At 42.3% G+C, this 21,063-nt stretch overlaps 1 protein-coding gene across 1 annotated transcript in view; it reads left to right on the forward strand.

The window, feature by feature from the left end:
* LOC135507574 (rho GTPase-activating protein 10-like) overlaps nucleotides 1-21,063 on the forward strand; it is a 67,619-nt gene that overhangs the window by 27,024 nt on the left and 19,532 nt on the right. Inside the window, exons 4-17 of the mRNA XM_064927095.1 lie at nucleotides 4,559-4,630; nucleotides 5,073-5,174; nucleotides 6,618-6,728; nucleotides 7,601-7,705; nucleotides 8,746-8,875; nucleotides 8,965-9,071; nucleotides 9,327-9,421; nucleotides 10,453-10,534; nucleotides 10,705-10,747; nucleotides 10,865-10,933; nucleotides 12,006-12,080; nucleotides 14,283-14,367; nucleotides 16,925-16,983; nucleotides 19,520-19,625. Of these exons, the coding sequence (XP_064783167.1) occupies nucleotides 4,559-4,630; nucleotides 5,073-5,174; nucleotides 6,618-6,728; nucleotides 7,601-7,705; nucleotides 8,746-8,875; nucleotides 8,965-9,071; nucleotides 9,327-9,421; nucleotides 10,453-10,534; nucleotides 10,705-10,747; nucleotides 10,865-10,933; nucleotides 12,006-12,080; nucleotides 14,283-14,367; nucleotides 16,925-16,983; nucleotides 19,520-19,625 (1,241 nt within the window). The remainder of the gene's footprint in view (nucleotides 1-4,558; nucleotides 4,631-5,072; nucleotides 5,175-6,617; nucleotides 6,729-7,600; nucleotides 7,706-8,745; nucleotides 8,876-8,964; nucleotides 9,072-9,326; nucleotides 9,422-10,452; nucleotides 10,535-10,704; nucleotides 10,748-10,864; nucleotides 10,934-12,005; nucleotides 12,081-14,282; nucleotides 14,368-16,924; nucleotides 16,984-19,519; nucleotides 19,626-21,063) is intronic.

A 21,063-nucleotide genomic window follows, 5' to 3' on the forward strand; every position in this document is an offset into this window, starting at 1 on the left:
ACAACTACAAATGCCTAAGTCAGAACCGTCCAGAGTAGTGATGCTGGACGGGCAGGCAGGTGCAGGCAGTGATTGATTGAAGAGCATGCATTTAGTTTCACTTGTATTTAAGAGCAGTTGGGGGCCACGGAAGGAGAGTTGTATGACATTAAAGCTCGTCTGGAGGGTAGTTAACACAATGTCCAAAGAAGGGCCAGAAGAATACGGAATGGTTTCTGTGTAGAGGTGGATCAGAGACTCACCAGCAGCAAGAGCGACATCATTGATGTATACAGAGAAGAGAGTCGGCCCAAGAATTTAACCCTGTGGCACCCCCCGTAGACTGCCAGAGGCCCGGACAACAGGCCCTCCGATTTGACACACTGAAATTTATTAGAGAAGTAGTTGGTGAACTAGGCGATCATTTGAGAAACCAAGGGTGTTGAGTCTGCTGATAAGGATGTGGTGATTGACAGTCGAAAGCCTTGGCCAGGTCAATGAATACAGCTGCACAGTATTGTTTCTTATCGATTGTGGTTAAGATATCGTTTAGGACCTTGAGTGTGTCTGTGGTGCACCCATGACCAGCTCTGAAACCAGATTGCATAGCAGAGAAGGTACGCGGGGATTTGAAATGGTCTGTAATCTGTTTAACTTGGCTTTCGAAGACCTTTAGAAAGGGAAAGGCAGGGTAGGATAGATATAGGTCTGTAGAGGTTTGAGTGTGTCCCACACCGCGGCTGCTTTCCAATCTTTGGGAATCTCAGATGACACGAAAGACGTTGAACAGGCTAGTAATAGGGGTTGCAGTAATTTCGGCAGATAATTTTAGAAAGAAAGGGTCCAGATTGTCTAGCCTGGTTGATTTGTAGGGGTCCAGATTTTGCATCTCTTTCAGAGCATCCGCTGACTGGATTTTGTAGAAATGGGGAAGGCTTGGGGGAGTTGCTGTGGGGGGTGCAGTGCTGTTGGTAGGGGTAGCCAGTTGGAAAGCATGGCCAGCCGTAGAAAAAATGCTTATTGAAGTTCTCAATTATAGTGGATTCATCAGTGGTGACAGAGTTTCCTATCCTCAGTGCAGTGGGCAGCTGGGAGGAGGTGCTCTTATTCTCCATGGACTTTAGTGTCCCAGAACCTTTTTGAGTTTGTGTTGCAGGAAGCAAATTTCAGCTTAAAGCCAAGGCTAGCTTTTTCAACTGCCTGTGTATATCGTTCCTAACTTCCCTGAAAAGTTTCATATCACGGGGGCTGTTCGACGCTAATGCAGTATGCCACAGGATGTTTTTTGTGCTGTTCAAGGGCAGTCAGGTCTGGAGAGAACCAAGGGCTATATCTGTTCCTGGTTCTACATTTCTTGAATGGGGCATGCTTATTTAAGATGGTGAGGAAGGCGTTTTTGAAGAATAACCAGGCATCCTCTACTGACAGGATGAGGTCAATATCCTTCCAGGATACCCGGGCCAGGTCGATTTAGAAATGCCTGCTCGCTGAAGTGTTTCAGGGAGCGATTGACAGTGATTAGTGGAGGTCGTTTGACCGCTGACCCATTTACGGATGCAGGCAATGAGGCAGTAATCACTGCGATATTGGTTGAAAACAGCAGAGGTGTATTTAGATGGCGAGTTGGTTAGGATGATATCTGTGAGGGTGCCGGTGTTTACGACTTTGGGGTTGTACCTGGTAGGTTCATTGATAATTTGTGTGAGATTGAGGAAATAAAGCTTAGATTGTATGGGCTGGGGTGTTAAGCATGTTGCATCCCAATTCTGACATTTTCTTCACTAATTGGTCTTTTGACCAATCAGGCCAGCTCTGATGCAAAAACATCTGTGATTGGTCAAAATATCAATTAGTGTAGAGGTCGACCGATTAATCGGAATGGCCTATTTAATAGGGCCGATTTCAAGTTTCCATAACAATCAGAAATCTGTATTTTTGGGCGCCGATTTGTCTTTTATTTTTATTCCTTTTTATTTAACTGACCCTCTCGTTGCACTCCACAAGGAGATTGCCTGTTACGCGAATGTAGTGTAGCCTAGTGGTTAGAGCATTGGACTAGTAACTGAAAGGTTGCAAGTTCAAATCCCCGAGCTGACAAGGTACAAATCTGTCGTTCTGCCCCTGAACAGGCAGTTAATCCACTGTTCCTAGGCCGTCATTGAAAATAAGAATTTGTTCTTAACTGACTTGCCTAGTAAAATAAAGGTAAAAAAAAAAAAGGTTGATATTACTAGATATTAACTAGCATGTCCTGCGTTGCATATAATCTGACGGAGCATACAAGTATCTGACTGAGCGGTGGTAGGTGGAAACAGGCGCGTAAACATGAATTCAAACAGCACTTTCGTGCATTTTGCCAGCAGCTCTACGTTGTGCGTCAAGCATTGCGCCGTTTATGACTTCAAGCCTATCAACTCCCGAGATGAGGCTGGTGTAACCGAAGTGAAATGGCTTGCTAGTTAGCGTGCCCTATTAGCATTTTAAACATCACTCGCTCTGAGCCTTCAATTAGTTATTCCCCTTACTCTGCATGGGTAACGCTGCTTCAATTATGGCTGTTGTCGTTGTGTTGATGATTCGAGCCCAGGGAGGAGCAAGGAGAGGGACGGAAGCTATACTGTTACACTGGCAATATTAAAGTGCCTATAAGAACATCCAATAGTCAAAGGTTAATGAAATACAAGTGGTATAGAGGGAAATAGTCCTGTAATTCCAATAATAACTACAACCTAAAACTTCTTACCTGGGAATATTGAAGACCCATGTTAAAAGGAACCACCAGCTTTCATATGTTCTCATGTTCTGAGCAAGGAACTGAAACGTTAGCTTTCTTACATAGCACATATTGCACTTTTACTTTCTTCTCCAACTTTGTTTTTATTTAAATCAAATTGAACATCTTTCATTATCTACTTGAGGCTAAATTGATTTTATTGAAGTATTATATTAAGTTAAAATAAGTGTTCATTCAGTATGGTTGTAGTTGTCATTATTACAAATAAGTAAAAATCGGCCGTTTAAAAAAAAAATCGGTATCGGCTTTTTTGGTCCTTCCAATAATCGGTATCGACATTGAAATATCATCTGTCGACCTCTAGTGTAGATAAAGTGGAGGATATGGATTAAAGAGACAATTTGAGAGATGGATTGTGCGTGCAATTCAGAGGGTGAATGGGCAAGACAATATTTCAGTGCCTTTGAACTGGAAATGGCAGTTGGTGACAGGCGCACCAGTTTGTCAAGAACAGCAACGCTGCTGTTTTTATTTTTATAACGCTGAACAGTTTCCCGTGTGTATCACCAACTTGAGACAACTGCAAGAAGCATTGTTGTCAACATGGGCCAGCATCCCTGTTGAACGCTTTGGACACCTTGTAGAGTCCATGCCCCAATGAATTGAGGCTGTTCTGAGTGAAAAAAGGTTCATCTCAATATTAGGAACGTGTTCCTAATGTGTTTACCCTCCGTAGTGTACATTAGTGTGTTCAACTCTTGTTCTCTGCTGTGTACTGTACTCTACTGGTCTGTCCACACTTCTGAACCCAACTCTGATTAGTGACTACTATGATTTTCCATTTGTGCCAATTCAATTGTAGATACTCTGTTACCAGTTTTTGATAATGGAATTTCAAGTTATTGCTCATATTTCATAAACAATTGATAGGTCTACCTTGACTTCTGAACCTTCATTATCCTCCCTCATGAGGGAGAGAAATTTGAAAGATATGCGAGGCAAAGTTTCTTAAACTTACAGAAGGCAGTTCTTTCTCCAAAATATGTGTTGATATTAGATGGCAGGGGTCTTTACTTTAATTCAACAGTATACTGTTTTGATGTATTTCTAATACCTTAAGAAAACCATAAATCAAAACCTTTGCTTAATCAACATCTTTTGGGATGAGAAAATGGTTGACCAAAGTATATATGCCTTGATTTCAACAACAAAAAATATAGAACTCTAGCTTTGATTTGACACCAAATTTGACATGCTCCTTTGAGCTTCACATGTTGGTGCTCATGGGTCCTTTTACATGGACATGACCCCCAGCAACAGGACCTTTAGCAGAGAGGGAGGTAGGCATGATTCAGAGAGGGGAAGATATGGCAGGGCGAGTGATCAATAAGTCAGCGCTGTTGATTTCCAGCTGTAATGTGACTGGAACTAGTGTACTTGAATGTGTTGTGGATGCTTGTAAAAAGATATACAACAACAGGCAACTTTCACTGACTTTATGCTGTCATTAACCCTCTGCAAGTATTGTGACCTTTGGCTTTCCATTGGAATGTTATGTCAAATCGGACGGTGCTTATATTTGTCCTTTTTCAGTAACTGCTGGGCTACCTGCTGCCTCTTAGGCTGGATTTACACTCAAACGGTCGTCTTGGCAATACGTCACTGATTCTTCCGTAAAGATAGAAATTCTGGCATGCACTAAAATCTCCATGCTGAGGTTGTGGAGCATCTACAGAGAATGCTTAGTAGAGTATTAAGTCCAGTGTAACACTACCTGTGAATAAATGAAACACTTTTGTGGAATGTCCTAATATGGTCATGTCTTATCATCTCTTGCTCTCTCAGATGAGGAATATTACAGAAACGCTAATGAAACCGCTGGAGAAGTTCAGAAAAGAGCAACTGGGCTCAGCCAAGGTACTCTATCATATGCCACTGCTTAATTCAGTCTACTTGTAAATGAGCTCATACAAGCACAATTCTGTGTGCTCTGAACACAGCTATAAAGTAATACCCTTTTCTCAACACTGAGCCAAACCAAGCTGTACTGCCCTGGCCTGGTTGTGCATCCACCATAGTTGCAGAAACCATGCTGGAAAGAGGAATGTGAAATGAAAATATCAGAGCCAGATAAGTACATTTTGGGTCAGCACAGTAATGTGAAAAGGGTATTAGACAGTATCTTTTATCAAAATCCCCTTTTAATTGTAATGTGTACCTCTTGATATCATGTTCTGAACATTCCTTTGGTCAGTGAAACTAATGCAATATTAAGATGACGTTTGTCCTGCTCACTTCTCTCATCGCTCTCTTACCATGCTCTTTCTCAATCTGTTCCTCTATGCTATGCCCTTTTAAGGCGGAAAGGAAGAAGTATGAGAAGGAAACTGAGAAGTACTACAGCTCCTTGGAAAAGCTTTTGAACATGTCAGCAAAGAAGAAGGAACCGCAGCTACAGGAGGTACTTTGTTTAATACTTTTACCCTCGCTCTCGTGCGTATATTTACGGAAAATGGAAAACAGGCCAAAAAGACGGGCCCCAACATCTTCCCAACCCCAAAATGGCTGTAAAGAATATTTGCTTAGGGAAAAGTTCCTGAATCCTGACCCATAGGATGCCTCTCAAATAGCACCCTATTCCCTGTATAACGCACTACTTTTGACCAGAGACCTATACACGGTAGGGGATAGGGTGACATCTTGGCTCATCTCTGTAGCGCTGAAGTGTGTGGAGCGGTGTGAGTGTCCACAGGCCTAGGGTTAGAGTACGGAGTGAGTTTCTCTTTCCTGCTCTGAAAGGGAAGTCATGTTCAGTGTTTCTGTACCAGCCACCAAGGTCGTACCTCTGAGGCAGTAGCTTTTGGAGCGCCTCAAGACATCCTGAGATTGCAGATACAGTATCAAGCTTTACAGACCTAGTGTGGATTATATTGGGGTTGGTAATGGAAAAACAAACCTTTTTGGTTATCATTGTAGTTTATATGCATTTCACTGTGAAGGCTTGTGGAGCTATCCTTTGTAAGGATATACTAAACTTACCATATAGTACCTTACACAATCTAGTACCAGACTGCATGTCTATGTAATATAACCTAAACTCCCCTTCACTTAACACATTATTTTGTATCCTATAGATTGCCCTTGTGGGAACTGTTCTGTTCCCTCACTGACTCTTGTGGTGTATTCAATGAGATGAAACTTTCTGAACATTTCAGGTAGAAATGTGAAGGGAGCTGACACAATTCCAAATTATACCTGAGAGCCTGTTATATATCAGCTGTTATATGCATTACATTTCTGTGTTGTGATACCCTCCTGAACAGACCCCAGGGTTCTGTGTTTGGAACAGAGATTGTAATCAGGGCATAGTAGAATATATATATGAGTGTTCGTAGCCACGAGGCACCGTCTAAACTCAACTAATCTGATGTCATACTGTACACTCATGTGACGGGCCCGAAGCACAGACCCGACCTATGGCACTTAGGGGAAAAACTACCAGCCGCTAATGGAAACTGATGCACTGGATTGCACTGGATTGAGCATGAAAGACATGAATATCCTACAGTAAAGGGGTAAATAACATTGAATACTGGGATGTTGTGAAGATTGTGTCAACAAACCATGTAGCCTAATCAATTAGCTTATTAGTCGACCAAACGATATTCGCCAGTTGATTGGTCACTTTTTGGGGGGGGCTGTCATACACCACATGTCATCAGTGTCTTAGCCCTTCAAACTCTACCAAAGTTATCAAAAAAGAGACTTTCTCATAGCTCATACTTTCTCGGTCTGTCTGGGACAGAAGCTAGGCTGTGTCCTCCATCTCTCTGTGTACACCTGACTGTACTGTATAATAACGCTGACATTTTCTCGCTTTCTCTCTCTGTCCTCTGTTGTGCAGGCGGACAGCCAGGTGGAGACCATTAGACAGCACTTCCAGGAGGAGTCTCTGGACTACGTGTGCAAACTGCAGGAGATCCAGGAGAGGAAGAAGTTTGACTGTGTGGAGCCAGTGAGTGTTAGAAAATACACAATCACACACTCTAAACCAGGTGGACAAAACATTAACTCCTTCCTAATATTGTTTGCACAGCCCACAGTTGTCAAGTTGGCTGGATGTCCTTTGGGTGGTGGACCATTGTTGATACACACAGGAACCTGTTGAGCGTGTGACATGCGCTAGCAAACTACAGCCATACCCCATTCAAAGGCACTTCAGTCTTTTTTCTTGCCCATTCACCCTCTGAATTGCACACATACACAATCCATGTCTCGAGCCTTTAATCGGTCCCCGGATCTTCATCTGCACTGATTTAAAGTGGATCTAACATGTGACCTCCATAAGGGATCATAGGTTCACCTGGTCAGTCTGTCATGTTCTTCATGTTTTGTACGCTCTCTCTGTTGTACTCCCAATGTGCCTCTCTGTTGTACTCCCAAATATTCACCCATTATTTTATTTCGTTACATTGTATTTGTACATCTGAGTGATTTTTAAAACGCTGTTCAGCGTTCAAGCAGGCAGAAACACAGCCAGTATGACAAGTTTTGCATCATGACATTTGGAGCCAATGAGTGAACGAACTGCTGGCGAATGCACCTTTAGTACTTGTCTAGCCTGGTCAGCAGTTCTCTTTTACAGTGCTCATTAACTTAGTGCTCATAAAGTAGTGTACACTACAGTTAGTGTTTTATATAGGTTCCCGAGCAGTCAAATGAAGTGTGTTTATAAACCAGCCCTGAAAGTGAGTGTGAAAAATCAGATGAGTCTTCATTCCCTGTAAACCTGAGAAACAATGTGAAAAGTGTTGACGGCCCCAGGTTATAATGCATTAAAATAAATGTCATTTATACTCTCGTGTCCCATGTTCTTTCTCTCCCCAGATGCTGGCGTTCTTTCAGACAGTGTTCACCTTCTACCACCAGGGATTTGAGCTGGCCAATGACTTTAACCACTACAAGAAAGCCTTACAGATCAATATACAAAATGTGAGACCTTCGTCATCATCCAGGTCTTATTAGATTTCTGTTTAAAGATGGAATCCCCCATTAGGGGAAACAGCGCCACTGTCTGCCCCCAGAACCTTTGTTGTTTTTGGTCAACATTTCTGCAGTGTAGATTCGGCTATTCTATCAAGCATGCAATGGTGTCCGGTGGGAGGGGTGTTTTGCAGTAACTTTTGTTGTAATAGCCCAGTCTGACATGGTTCTTTTTAACCATTTAATAAGGATGACATTTTTAACCACATAGTACAAGGATGTCAGTATACTGTATGAGACAAAGTGGTGTAAATATAGGTAGGTATGTGTCATGTGTCTGTGAGCAAGGCACGTCACCTTAATTGCTCCTGTAAATCGCTCTGGATAGAAGTGTCTGCTAAATGACAAACATTTTAAATGAGGTGATGATCATTTCCATTAATTTTAGAATTATAAGTTTTTGTCCTAGAGGGACATGTCTTGTACACAGAGTATTGTTCTAAATACTATAGATTACACACTCCTCACAAAAACTGTACATACACCCCATGTTATACATATCCTACATTTGAATGTTGGCTCATATATCTATAAATGTGATCTGCTTCTAGTGGGACTTTCCCTAGGTACTTGAGATGTATGTTTTTTTTTTTGACTCACTCACACTATTGTTAATGGTGTTTGGGTTAGTCTTAGTGTTTTGATTATGTTCTTTGACCCCAAGCTTTCACTCACACTCCAATGGGAGCTCTGCAGATTTTCTTTTCCAGTGGCTTTGTTTTGTGTGATTGACCCCTGCATGACCATTTTAGCTAGGGTCACGAGGGGTCTTCCTTCATCGGGTGTTTCCCTGTAGTCAATGTACTACATTGTGAAACTTGACAAAAAAACAACAATCGTAACCTTAAATGAAGGTTAATTAAGTATAAGATTAGGGGAATAGACAAGGTTGGGGTTCATTTTCATATCAGTTTGGAGAGAGGTTACTATACCGCCAGCTTTGCCGCTTAAACCGATAATAACAAGACACCCCCCCCCCCCCAATATAGACACGGAGTCGGTTTGAGGGCACGCGGGTGGAGGTGTTTGAGCTGATGAAGAGGATAAGGGAGGTTCCCCAGGAGTACAGACAGACCAGCCCCATCAGCAGCGAAGGATACCTCTACGTCCAGGAGAAACGTAAGGATAGAGGAACGACGCGTGTGTCCAAGAGGGGAGGGCAGTTTAAACTGGTTGTGTTCCAATGAAATGTGTCCTCTCGTCCCCAGGGCCCCCTCCTTTTGGTTCCAGTTGGGTGAAGCGTTACTGCACGTTTGTGAAGGAACAGAAAATCTTACACATGGTCACCTTTGACCACAGGTCAGGAGGAAAGATGGTGAGTCGTGACCCATACAATCAAAGACAGGTTTGGGAAGCTATACAGAGTATGGTCCAAGTAGCACATCAAATGATTGATTATTTAATGTGTGTATCCATCCCTATTCAAATACATCTATGAAGTCATAATTTGTCAAATCGACAATTACCATTGAAACCCGCATTAAAAGTGCAGTCTGTAGTCATTTTATAAGGAACAACTCTCTTTCTTGCCATCAGAACAGGCTCTCTGAACAGTGATTCTCTCCCTCAGGGCGAGACTGAGTCGGTCACCCTTAAGTCTTGTGTCCGCAAAACCACAGACATGCTGGACAGGCGGTTCTGTCTCGATATAGAAATCACAGACCGGTATGTTGTCGCGTCGCACTACACCATTACACTTCTCAATCACTTCAGTCATGTGTTCTCTGTGGTAAGACAAACTTTCCACAACCACCTGTTAAAGTATCTCGTCACATCTAGGAAATAAGGGGGATTTTTAGATGCATTCCCCTCAAGATCACCAGAAGTCATTGATTCATACATTTAGTACATAAACCAGGGGGGGTTGGTCAGTACCATCTAGGGTGGGGGGAGAGTGGGTGAGGTCTATGCCATTAGACCTGGAAAATGTGATTACATTGCCACACTTGTAGCTTATTCATGCACTGTTGGCAGCCTTCCCAAATACACAGTAACACTCCCCATTTAACAGTTCTGCTTGAAGCCTTCGCTCCACACAGGTCCTGTGTACAGTAGAGCTGAGAGCTGCTCTCTAGCCTAACACAGGATTGGGTTGGAGAGGATTTGTCATGGAAGATGGCCCCTCCACATACCTGAGAGGATTCTCTTTGCTCATCTGCTACACTTGGTTGCGATAGATATGGCTCTTTATGTCACTCTGCTGAACCAAACAGCTATTCTGTCTGGGGTATTATTAGCAACCGCAACCCCCAAGCTTAGAGGGTTTGCAATTTGTGTTGCACTCCTGGTGCCTGCTTGTCAGCCTGCAGATGTAAGGTATTTGGTATCTGAGTGCAACAGGTTAGGGTTAGCCTGATGTAGTAGCCTATTATAAAAACTAGGGTAAATGAAGCTCAGGTATTCCTGTAATTTTGCTATTTAAGAGCCCAGCCCCTCTGGCACATTTTTAGGCCTGATTCTAGATCAATCTTAGACACATGAATTGACTTAGTAGTAATAGTAGTTTGTTGGAACCCCAGGCCCAGTCTGACAGAGAGAATTAGATGAGATTGACTGTACTTTACAATCCCCAAGGGTGAAATTAGTTTGTCATACAGCCGCCATAATTAAAAACGGAACAAACCCTCACGCCATTTAAAAAAAAAAACAATCAAGACTATTACAATAAATAATTGTGCGTTGTGTTCTGTTCCCAGACCAGGAACGGTCCTCACGGTCCAGTCGCTTTCGGAAGATGACCACAAGTTCTGGATTCACGCCATGGGTGGGAAAGAACCAGTGAGTAACCACATCATCCTGACAGCTTCACTGTAGTTTCTATTGTCTATTGAACTCTACTGAAATTCTATGGAAGTGGTACATTAATGCCAACATGTCTTGTTGGTTTGTGGTGACCTCTTGGATATCAAATGATCTGTGGAAAGCTACATATCATTATTTTTTTACAGGCTGGGCAGTACTTGGGTAAAACCTATTCAAAAGAACGTGGAAGTAAGTATACAATGATTTAGAAGCCCCTGATCTCAATCATTTCTGTGATAATGTAATCTCTGTGATAATTCAAATGACTTTTGAATAATTTAAATAACTGTTGTCATGACTCTGCAGTCGATGCACAGCTCGATGACGTAGGATTATCATTTGTGAAGAATGCCATCAACGCCATTGAGACAAGAGGTAAGACGATGCATGATGACAATGGAAGGCCTAGGCAATATAAAGCCTACAGAAGTGTACTTTGAGGTTAGCTGACTGGCTAGAGCAGGGGTGAGCATTCATTTTGTCTCTGTGGGGGGGATCGGGGTTCCAAATTTCAGGCGAGGGCCGCGCATTTCTTTTCCGAACTGATTTTATGTTAAAGGCAATTTATGGCAGTTATTTGAATATATAAATCTGTTATTTATACATACTTTCTATCACGTTTGTGGTTCAAGAGTGGCCAATGGTTGTGCTAGTTTTGTTTTACTCAACTCCCTCGTTCCGAAGTTTGGCCACACCTGGGGTAGAGCGGTAAAGAGGGTTTTGTGAAATGTTGTGATTTCTCCCTTTTAACACATGAGGGCAGGCTTGGACCAATATCCAGTCATATCTTGTGCTGTGGCCACTGTTCATAGTTTACAGGTAGTGGGGCAACATATACACGGAGTGTACAAAACATTAAGAATACCTTCTTAATATTGAGTTGCACCCCCTTTTGCCCTCAGAAAGCCTCAATTCGTTGAGGCATGGACTCTACAAGGTGTCGAAAGCATTCGACAGGGATGCTGACCGACGTGGACTCCAATGCTTCCCACAGTTATCAAGTTGGCTGGTGGACCATTCTTGATAGAGGAAATTGTTGAGTGTGAGAAACCCAGCGGTGTTGTAGTTCTTGACACACTCAAACCAGTGCGCCTGGCATCTACTACCATACCCCATTCAAAGGCACTATTTTGTCTTGCCCATTCACCCTCTGAATGGCACACATACACAATCCATGTCTCAATTGTCTCCAGGCTTAAAAAATCCTTTAACATTTCTCCTCCCCTTCATCTACACTGAAGTGGATTTAACAAGTGACATCAATAAGGGATCATAGCTTTCACCTGGTCAGTCGGTCATGGAAAGAGCAGGTGTCCTTAATATTTTGTACACTCAGTGAAGAAGCCCATCTTTTGATTTGAGAAACTGTATTTTCAAATATTATCCATTCATCCTCTTATGATTGTTTGTGCTATTAATAAGGGCCATGTAAACTGTCTGTTGACAGGTATCAATGACCAGGGCCTGTACAGAGTGGTGGGGGTCAGCTCCAAAGTCCAGAAGCTGCTTAGCCTAATGATCGGTAAGACATGCTCATTTAGCACCCTTTAAAGTAACTGTCCAGTGAAAATCACTTAAGTTAATATTCTGTTAACTCATACCCAAATGATGCTGTTGACTCATCCTATACTCATATTTGAGGCTGAAGCATACATTTGAGGAAAAACACTTTAAAATCCCACCTCAAACTTGTATCTCCAACAAAAAAGGCCTGCTATTTTGTCAATGTCATCCTGTGTAGGATTAGCTGGCCAATCGGTCTGCTCGCATTAATGTTTTTAACGACAGGTATAAGCCCACACCATTCTGTTGGGGTATGACCACACCATTCCAACACACAAAAGCTGCTTTAAAAAAAAATACATTTGGGGATGGGAGGAAAACGATTTCACTCATATTGTAATTAATTATAGGTCATATTTCATAAAAATCTGGAACTTCTGGACAGTTAAATTAATACAGTAGGCATTGTGCACCCTGTCTGATCTACTTAGTAGTATTCCGAGTAATGGTGTCCTGGGACCTAGACGACGATGTAAGCCTGCGTGCAACAAGTGCTGCTGGTTCGGCATTTGCATTCATGCCTGAGAGGCCCCCTTCCTGCCTGCACCCGGCCGTCCTTGCAGGGACTTGAGTCGCTCAGCGGGAGCTGAACATTTGATTTCCTCGCCATTTCCCCCCCCCCTCTAAATGTTATTTCTTGCTCTCTTTCTCCTACTCTTTCTACCCCGCCATCCTAATGTTCTTTTATCCCCCTCATCTTTCTTTATCCTCTACCCCCCTTTTTCTTACCTTTCCCCCTCTCGACGACTGCCCTCTCTAGACACCATCTGTGTCTCGTCGGCTGTGTGTTCTGAATCTGAATGGTAACAAACCCAGTCTGCCACCAGGCTGTCCCGGAGCCCACTCCAAACTTTCCACCTGAACCTGCCGACTCATACTTCACAGCCCATTGGCACACTGTCTGCTGGTGCCGACTGGGTTCAATTAGTATCGGTTTTCTTTCAAATACCATATGGACACAGGTAACTCTGAGGTAGTTGAGATTTAGGTCACCAGTCATTTATTTTGTTACGCTGTCTTCGTCATGTTAACCATAAAACACAAGCATTTCGCCAACAGCCAAATCAGTGTATGATGTGTGGGTTAACAAAACGCAGCACTGGGCTGAGACCCTGAAGAAAGCCTTTAGATGTACTTCATCCCTCACCTCCTTTCATATCTCACCCACTAACATGGGCAGAATCCGATCAGTGGGGTGGTTAGTTAGTCGTGACCAGATCGCCACCCTGCGCGTAGTTGACAATTCACTGGACCAGATGTAGGGAAACACTCCAGTTCAATGGAGTGGTCAGAACGAGGCCAAAACAGCAGAAGTGGATCACATTATTTTCCCACTGTGCTCACAAATCTCTGACAGTGGATTGACAGAACTCCTAAAGCTTAGCATAGAGAATAGCTATTTTACAGCCTGGAATTTCACTGCTGGGAATCGAGGTAAAAGGACTTGGATACTACTAGTGTAGTCAGTCATGTCCAAATACATCTGTTACAGAGAACTGTGGGTTAGTTCATATTGATGTGCGCATTACAGTAGCTAAAAGACACACACACCACTCTCCCACCATCTGTATCTGTGTACACACACATTTGGCTGTTGGCCTTCTAGGAAAACATTTGGTCCAGCCTGTTGATGTTGGACAGGCCACTGTTCTGTGGGTAAATAAACACAGCCCTTCTGGTTTTAGTACTGAAGGGAATACAGTCAAATGAAGTACATAAATGGCCTGGAGCAGCAACCTACCTCCCACCAAGTCTAACCCCTTGGAGACCTCCTGGTGACCTGGGGCTTGGCCTCGCACCAACCTCTGACTCAAACACACTCAACTGGTGGATTATTCATCAGGTCAGACCAGTATAGTTAAGCCTGGCTCGGTCCAGTTTGACTCTGTAGTGTAAGAAGGCTATACTTTTAAGCCAGCCAGCAATCGCCACTGGGCAGAACTGCTCCTCAAGACTACTGCATTGCTTTTATCCACATAAGACACATTTGACTTTCTTTATATTTTAGCTTCTTTGCAGCCATTCATTTCACCATAGGGTTAAGTTACAATACACTAGTTGACTTACCCTGAGCCTAAACTTGTTTCGTATCATGGGAATTGGAGTGTACTCTACTAAAGTAAAAAGTATTGGTGCTTTGTATAATTTGTTGATATTGCAGATGAGAAGAGTAACGATGTGGATCTGTCTACGTGTGAGGACTGGGATGTGAAAACAATCACCAGCACGCTAAAGCTGTATTTGAGGTAAGGATCCTTTTGTGAATCAATCACTCGTAGTCAGCTACATAATCGCTAGGTTATGTATTCATGTCGACTATTATGTCTTATTAGCAAGCTGTGGAGACTTTATGATAACTGTTCGTCATTGTCTGAGTTTGAAGTTATTCTACTCCGGGGGTAGAAGCATAATCATTTCCTGGAGCTCAACTCCTGCAATGCAACAGGACATTCACATTGCCGCATAGACATCCATGCATTTAAATTCAGACACATAATCAATCCACTTCATCAACCAAACCCGTCTCTCTGACTTCATTATTCCCAGTCGCTGTGTGTTCTAAGAAATCCGTTGTTGACCTAAGACTTAATTGGTAAGGAGTCTTGGCCACTTTCTAGGAAGAAGAGCTGCATCCCTGGCTTCAGGTAGTTTATCATCCATCTTTGAATGTATTGATTAGGTGACCAGGTGAAAAACAAAATGGTGTCCTGTGGTAGGTAATTTAACTATAATTTACCGCCACACAACCAAGCAGTGATATGAATACATTAACTTGATAAGGATTTTAGTGTCATTGATTTGATCAGAGGAGAAACAATCACTCAAAATAGGTTGGATGCCACATATTTAAGGAATCCTGTTTTTTTTTTTTGTTCAAAGATGAGTCAATCGATTATATAGTTATTGCTTGCTTTTTCAAATAGCAATTCATTTAACTGATAGTCCTAGATTTGAAATAAAAACACTATCTGCAAGGTAACTAGTTAAATGTACCCTAAAAGCTAAGCCAAAGTTCTGTTAGCTAACTGAAACTCTCCCTGCATAATCTGACACCAATGCAATTATGGTATCCAACGGAAACTAATGAGTGATATTTGCACTCTGTAGTGCTGCATAAACTGAAGGGATGTTAGAGGTTTGGTTCGTTATGGAGCGATATACTGAATAAAATTATAGCCAACTTATCGTTAACCCAGGCCAGTCTGTGACACTTTCTTCTGCACTTGTTTTGGAATTAGTTCATTACGCTTGTTCAGTACTCAATGTGCTGTAAAAGGTTTAGTTATCAAAATTAAATTATAAAAGATTGGCAAGTTCACCAGTGCAATTGCCATATAGCCTATTAAATAATAAACTTTGAGTGAGCCAAGTCTATTTTTCCATCAATTGAACAACAATAAATAAAGAGGATTTTAGCTTAGTGGTAAATGTAAAAGCATGGGAACTGGAATGGTGTCAGTCTGTCCTCTGATAGGCTAGCAGGTCAGAAGTCACGGCACCTTGTGTTGTGACTGGCCAGATTTTGCTGCCCGCCCGCAACCCTTACAGGAAGTATTTTGATGTTGCTTGCTGTGGGTCATGGGACTAACTCTCCCAGGCTGGTCCCAGATCTGTTTGTGAGCTCTTGCCAACTCCTATGCTCGTTGGCCTCCCGAGTGGCGAAGTGGTCTAAGGCATCACTACAGACCCGGGTTCGATCCTGGGTTGTATCACAACTGGCCGTGATCAGGAGTCCCATAGGGCAGCGCACAATTGGCCCAGTGTCATCCGGGTTTGGCTGGGGTAGGCCATCATTGTAAATAAGAATTTGTTCTTAACTGACTTGCCTTTTTAAATAAAGGTTCAATAAAAAATTGCTGTAAATTTGCATGACTGCAGAAATAGATTTGGTCCCAGGCAGCGAACTGCCTTTCTGGTTTATGTCAAGGAGTTTTTCCTGTTTCATAATGAAACCTGACAGTCAGCCAGTGGGATTAGTGTCAGGCAAGTAACCGAAAGGTCGCTAGTTTGAATCCCCGAGCCGACAGGATGGGAAATCTGTCTGTACCCTTGAGCGAGGCACTTAACCCTAATTTCTCCAGTGTCTATGTCAGTGGCAGACCCTGCCCCATTCTCCAATGGTATCTCAGGGAGAGTTGGGATATTTCCAACTCACCCATGCATATTAATACACTTTTATAAGCACTCACTAAATTATAATTAAGACATTTAGATTGCTACTGAGATATTGCAGCTGTTAATGTGACTGTCATTTATACATTGCACACGTCATATGATAAAATGTGTTACTTTTTTTTTACACAAGCAATCTAACAATCTAGGAAACCATCCAATCATATGATGTAATTAAACTCATCCATTGAGTCAGCTGAAACCTTATTACAGGCTTAAGTCTGCAGTAGAGACAGTAGATTTACTGTAAATCGTCCTGCAGCTCCATCCTCCATCTGTCTTCCTCTGGCCTGCTGCAGAGCCAGAGGGTCAGCCTCTCTCCTCCCCTGCTCCTCTGGTTCCTCAGGGGAGGCTAAGTAGCCTTGGCACAGGGCCTGGTGCAGCACCGTGAAAGGACCTTCAGAACCTGGTTATCTCACTGTGGCATGGTGCGCCATCTAATTCCATCCCGACACGGCCACATTAATCATTGTTGTGTGCAGACCCTATAAAACAGTGCTGCGTCTATTTCTGTTCCCCCCCCCCATTCTCCCGCTTTTCTGCGCCCTCTTTTGGTCTACACTTCTTCTACTCGCTCTTCTCACTTTTGCTCTCTTATGCATTCTCTCTTTCTTTCCTGTCTCTCTTTAGGAGTCTTCCTGAGCCACTGATGACCTATGGACTCTACAAAGACTTTATCGCCCCTGCAAGTAAGTTTGGGCCGTCCTCCTCACTCACAATACAGTTCTGCTCAAAACAGATGTAAAACCACACAGGGGTGTAGGAGCAGAGCAAAGGAATACTTCTCTATTTTATTGCACGTTATCAATGAGTGCAATGCTGTGTGCATGACTAGCAAGTGTTTGTCTGTGAGAAAATTCATTGTCTAAGTGTCCCAGTGTAGTTGTTGGTTATGAATCATTTTCATTGTCTCAGTAGTTCTATGGAAAACGGATGCCAGCGTAACTGTTTTGAATGTTTCGCATCTTGTAGTCCAAACAAATGCTTGTTTTCCTCTGTAAAAGTGCCCCAGCATGTACCCATAAAGCCTTTCATGTGACCGAGAGATGTCTTCATCGCTCACACACACACACAAACACACACTTTAATTCAACCTTCATCTGCCTTTAAAGTAACCTTTGGTTCTTTGCAATTAAGGTAACTTAAAAGGGAAATGTTACCACCTGTTAAACACTATAAATCCTAGTATCCTACACTAATGTCCTCAAATGGCCCAGTGACTTTGAACAGAGAAACATGACATTTCTCTCCCTATATAATCTTACTCCAATAGCCTGCCTGACATGTCCTGAGTGATCCTCCTAACATGAATTACCCTCAAGTCCCATAATTGGATCACGATGGAGTGTTTTTATCAGCTGTTTGCAATGCCCTCATAATGCAGGTACAGAAATGCATTAGCAATAAATATTTTCTGAAAGATGACAGCATCCTTAAGAAGCTTTATTCCCTTATTCAAATTTGTGTCGTTCCCATAGTAATGGGGGGAGGGGGTGCACGCCGGCTGTTTCTGTGTGTGTGTGGGCAGTAGCCATCAGATGCCTGTGTGGGTGTGTGAGGAAATGTTTAAGGGATGATCTTGTGGGTTTTATCACAACCCTTTTACACGGTAGCTTTATACTACAGAAGCTATCTCTCTATAGCCAGCAACAGTAGCCTACATATCCTCTGGCAAAATGCACTCATGTCTAATATCAGCGTCAAACAGGAAGTTTGCTGTTCATCTCATACTCTTTTTATTTTTATTTGCTGTTAACCCTTTACTGATTTCTTTTAAATATGAAACAACCTGTTGTAGCCTACACTAGCTGATTTTTAAGGCAATGTAAACCGCATCTGTTTTCTTTATTGGTAGCTTGTACTGGGCTAAACAGACTTTTGCTGTCATTCTGTTACCAAACTTTGCACTGTTCTTCAACTACATGTATTTTTGTAACCTTTTCGGTGAACAATTTCCAAAGTCGTCCTTGTGCATTGAGTTGTGGTACTTTGTTTAACTTAGAAATAATCTGATTTTGTTTGGCATACATTTTTAAAGTGAAGAAAAATGGTTGTCTCCACTTTCTGTTACCTGCCTTACTGTAACTGCACCAATATTGACTAGAGCTGCCAACTATATTTTAAAACGGACGACCCTGTGTCTCCAGTGACTAGATCCGGAGTTGGTGGTTCCACATCTCCTACTGTGACCGCTCCATCCAGAGTGAGATCTGACTGCACCAGAGCGCTTGCAGCTCAATCCAAAATGTCTATGGATGGATTATCACAGGGAAATCCAAATCCTTCTTGTTCTATGCTGTGCAGTTTCTCCGTTGTGGAGTCTCTCCCCCTAAGGAATGGATAGTACAGCACTATAATAACACATAAATGTTTGTTCTGTTTTTGGTGGATTCCAATTGTAAAAAGAGACCAGTCTCTTTCGCAGATGAGCCCTGCATACACATCAATCAACAACAATGACACTATACATATACACATCCATTACACTATAAATGAAAAGCGCAAACACATGAAATGCATTCTTCATTTAAAAAGCCTCCTAATGTCCATCTGAATTTGCATATTCCACATGAGGTGCAAAAAAACTGAAAGCGGAGTGTCTCTGTGGAGATTGGAGGGATCTCCAGGGTTAGCCATCCCGGAGTCTAGTAACTTAGACATATTTAAGGTTAACAGTGAGGTGTGGTGAAAGTTTATGCAAAGAGGGCTTTATAGACGAGTGCAATGCACTGTGATAAACTGCATCCAATGGCTTCAATACAGTGGCAGCTGCATTCATAAACTGTAGTCAATAACCAGAATGTTGACATACTCATTTGGTTTTCTGCTATTTAACAGAAGGCAGGACTTGCTCCTATAGAAACCTTTTAATTCGCAATTCCTTAACTAACTCATCAACATACTTTTAGAACAATAGCTTTTCGTCAATCCAGTTGCGCAGATATTTATAAATCGGGATACGGTCAATGTGGGCTCCATCCAAAGTACATATGCATAATTCATACCTTTTTATGTGATTTGAAAAATAACATGTACTTAGTTTTACCTTCATTAAATACCCATTTGGATTCAACAAAGGATTTCTGCAGAGCAATAAAGGTGACTCCTACAGCATGGTGCTGGCAACACCTGGGTTGTGGGTTTGATTCCTGCATGGTCCACATAAAATGATGGCATTTCTGTAAGCAACTGTCAAATAACCTTGTTTGTCCTGTTTTTAAACAGAGGGTGGTAGTCCAGAGTCTCGTAGCCAAGCCATCCACTGCCTGGTCCACAAGCTGCCTGAGAAGAACCGTCTGGTCCTGGGGCTACTGATGAAACACCTGGCTACGTGAGTTAGCAGCCTCAGTCTCGTACTCTTTCTCCACTCTCCTTGTTCCATCCCCCCTCATCTTTATCTCTTCTGTGTGTCTGTCTCTCTTTCCCCATCAATCTTTCCTTTCTCATGTTCTGTTCCAACTAAGTGCAGGCAGAGAACTCCCTCCCCACCCTGTCTTAGAACATCCCAGCACCCTCCACAATAGTAGTCAGATGTTTAAACTTCTTCAACAGTTCTCTTTGCCTTTAATGAAATGGCCCGCTCCCTCCATTTCCCACCCGCTCCTCTGGGTACCCCTCTCTCCAAACTGGACCGTTAGCTGTTACACAACTCGCCCTTTCAGAGATTAGATAGAATCTGAGATTTCAAAATAATCTTTGCTAACATTACAGGTTTTACCTCAGCAACTCGCTTTTTATTTTTTTACGACAAACTAAATAGTAGCAAATTGAAGATAAGTATATAATCCTTGTTCCCTGAGGCAATCAAAGTCTGGAGGATCTTATTTCTTAGAGAACCTGCCCCAGGGTTCTCAGAGTAGAAATAAAAAGGCATTTAAGTGCAGCAATTGAAATTGAATTTGGATTATCCAGCATGAAATTCTTCCGACTGGAGTTTATTTTTTTTAAATTGGCTGCGTGTGTGGGGTGTGTTTTGACTGTGTGAGCTTGTCCTGCAGGGAGAGAGGCAAGCTGAAATTTCACACCGCTGTCTGAAATGGTTTGAGAGATGTGATAAAGGAAGGTTGTCACTCGGTGACATATTTAGGTCTGCAAAGGCTCCCTTTCATGCATTTCAACCATCACTCTTCTGAATGACAATTTGTCATTATATACATTTTTAAGGAGAATATCTTAACCGGTCTAATATGACTTTGAATTTAATTTGTCTTAACTTCTTATGAACAACGTACATTTCTTACGATCCAAAATCGTAACAGTTGATTCACTTGATTCGTCTCTGTTTAAAAAAAAACAAATAAAGCAACACATGGCACATGCCTCTCCTGCATGTGACCTACTTGTTGTGTGTATGTACTGACGTATGTGGAACTGATAGATGCTCGTGCAGACTACATTTCTATTGTTTTTAAATGTATGTAAATTGTTGTCTTGTCTGATGTCTTTTTTGTTGTGTGCAGAGGAACCCAGTAAGACTAGCTTTGGCAGTTGGCTTAAGACTAATGGGAGTCTAACCTCTGCAGTTTTTGGCTACTCTTCAGTCATTCTAAAGTCAAGTGAAAATTCCTGCCCTAGAAAAAAACAACCCAACTTAGCGTCCACTTACTGTGAATCGGCTGGAATGCAACTGAAAAAGTTCAGTTTGAAGGGAAGGTCAATGTTCTTGAACAATCTATGAAGTGGTGATGAACTGGGTAATGATGTCAGTCAGAACTCTAGCTAACACCTATGAGGCCAAGCCAGAGATGCTGTTCGAGACACCTCTGACT

The sequence above is a fragment of the Oncorhynchus masou genome, chromosome 21, assembly GCF_036934945.1.
Source record: "Oncorhynchus masou masou isolate Uvic2021 chromosome 21, UVic_Omas_1.1, whole genome shotgun sequence".
Lineage (NCBI taxonomy): Eukaryota > Metazoa > Chordata > Actinopteri > Salmoniformes > Salmonidae > Oncorhynchus > Oncorhynchus masou.